The sequence below is a fragment of the Otolemur garnettii genome, unplaced genomic scaffold (assembly GCF_000181295.1).
Source record: "Otolemur garnettii isolate 467f Iridium unplaced genomic scaffold, OtoGar3 scaffold00189, whole genome shotgun sequence".
Taxonomy (NCBI): domain Eukaryota; kingdom Metazoa; phylum Chordata; class Mammalia; order Primates; family Galagidae; genus Otolemur; species Otolemur garnettii.
In genome coordinates this window covers 2,075,909-2,077,621 of record NW_003852584.1, presented here as the reverse complement: position 1 = coordinate 2,077,621, position 1,713 = coordinate 2,075,909, and the positions used below count along the sequence as shown (strand labels likewise).

General features: G+C 46.9%; 1 protein-coding gene across 1 annotated transcript in view; it reads right to left on the bottom strand.

Moving 5' to 3' along the window:
* Positions 1-891: 891 nt before the first annotated feature.
* The window catches only part of LOC100954464 (ubiquitin-protein ligase E3C-like), a 6,504-nt gene continuing 5,682 nt past the window's right edge, over positions 892-1,713 (bottom strand). The window contains exon 2 of the mRNA XM_012812095.2: positions 892-906. Coding sequence (XP_012667549.2) covers positions 892-906 — 15 coding nt within the window. The remainder of the gene's footprint in view (positions 907-1,713) is intronic.

Here is a 1,713-nt window from a genome sequence, read left to right as displayed (position 1 = left end):
TAGTTTCAATGTAAGGTTAAAAGAAAACAGTATAGACAATTTCAACATTTTGACCTGAGTAAGTAGTAACATAAGACTTTTAAGTAAGGAGGAAGACATTTGTAAATTTAATCTAGGAGGATAAGGTTCAGTTGAACGTGGTGAATTTGAGGTTAAAACAGTTTTCTGGAAAAGTCCTGGTCTAGGGTGGCGCCTGTGCCTCAGTGAGCAGGGCGCCGGCCCCATATACCGAGGGTGGCGGGTTCAATCCCAGCCCCGGCCAAACTGCAATAAAAAATAGCCAAGCATTGTGGCGGGCGCCTGTAGCCCCAGCTACTTGGGAGGCTGAGGCAAGAGAGTCACCTAAGTCCAGGAGTTGGAGGTTGCTGTTAGCTGTGATGCCCCAGCACTCTATCGAGGGCAACAAAGTGAGACTCTTGTCTCTAAAAAAAAAAAAAAAAAAAAGGAAGAAAGAGAGAAAAGTCCTGATGTAGACCTGCCGTCCGTGTCCTCCATAGTTCAGCACGTCTCTTGGTGTTTCACAGTTTAACGCAGTGTTAGTAGGGGTGTGTGAGTTTTCTCGGCTCCCAGAACAAATTACCTAAAACCATCTGGCTTAATCCAACAAACACGTATTCTCTCCCAGTGCTATAGGCCGAAAGTCTGAAATCAAAGCGTTGGTAGAGCTGGTTCCTCTGACGTCCTGAGGGAAAATCCCTTTGTCCCTCTGTCCAGCTGCTGGTGGCTCCTGGAGGTCCTCAGCTTCTGGATCCCTCACTCTCATCCCAAAGTTCTCTTCTCTGTGTACCCTTCCCCTTTCTCTTCTAAGGACACTTACTAAATTGAGGGCCCCCTCATCTGAGGTGATCTCATCCTGACAGGCTTAAATACATTAGCAAAGACATTTTTTCTTTATGTCCACAGGTTCTGTGGAGGGCACAAGAAGGCTGCCGCCCATAAGCCAGAAAGAGACCTCTCCCTGGAGACCTGACTGTGCTGGCTCCCTGTTCCAGGCCCTAGAAGTTTTCTTTCTGTTAATTTATTTTCGCAGTTGTAATCATAACTCTAGGGAGCAAGGCTCTTGGTCCCCTAAGGCTTGCTGAAAAACCAAGTTATGGGAGGCTGGGCACAGAGGCTCACACCTATAATCCTAGAACTCTGGGAGGCCAAAGTAGGAGGATTGCTTGAGGGTAGGATTTGAGGCCAGCCTGAGCAAGAGTGAGACCCTGGACCCTGTCTCTAATAAAAATAGAAGCACTAGTTGGGTGTGATGGTGTGTGCCTGTAGTCCAACCTAGATACTTTGGAGGCTGAGGAAGGAGGATCACTTAAGCTCAGGAGTTTGAAATTGGCTGTGAGCTTGACTGACACCATGGCACTCTAGCCCAGGCAATAGAGTGAGACTCTGTCTCAAAAAAAGAAAGAAAGAAAGAAAGAAAAGAAAAGGAATTGTTATAAGGCTGAGAAATCCAAATGCCAGGGGTAGCATGTGGCAAGAGCTGTTTTACTGGCAAGGGGTTCCCTGAAGAGTTTCACTTGGGGAGAGGGCTGAGTGTGCTTCCATGAGGACTTTAAATTGAGACAGAGTCTTACTCTTTTGCCCAGACTGGAGTATGGTAGCATAATCATAGCTCACTTCAGCCTTGAACTCCTGGGCTCAACCAAATCCTCCTGCCTTAGCTTCCCAAGGAGCTAGGACTACAAGTGTATACCACTGTGCCCCACTAATTAAAAA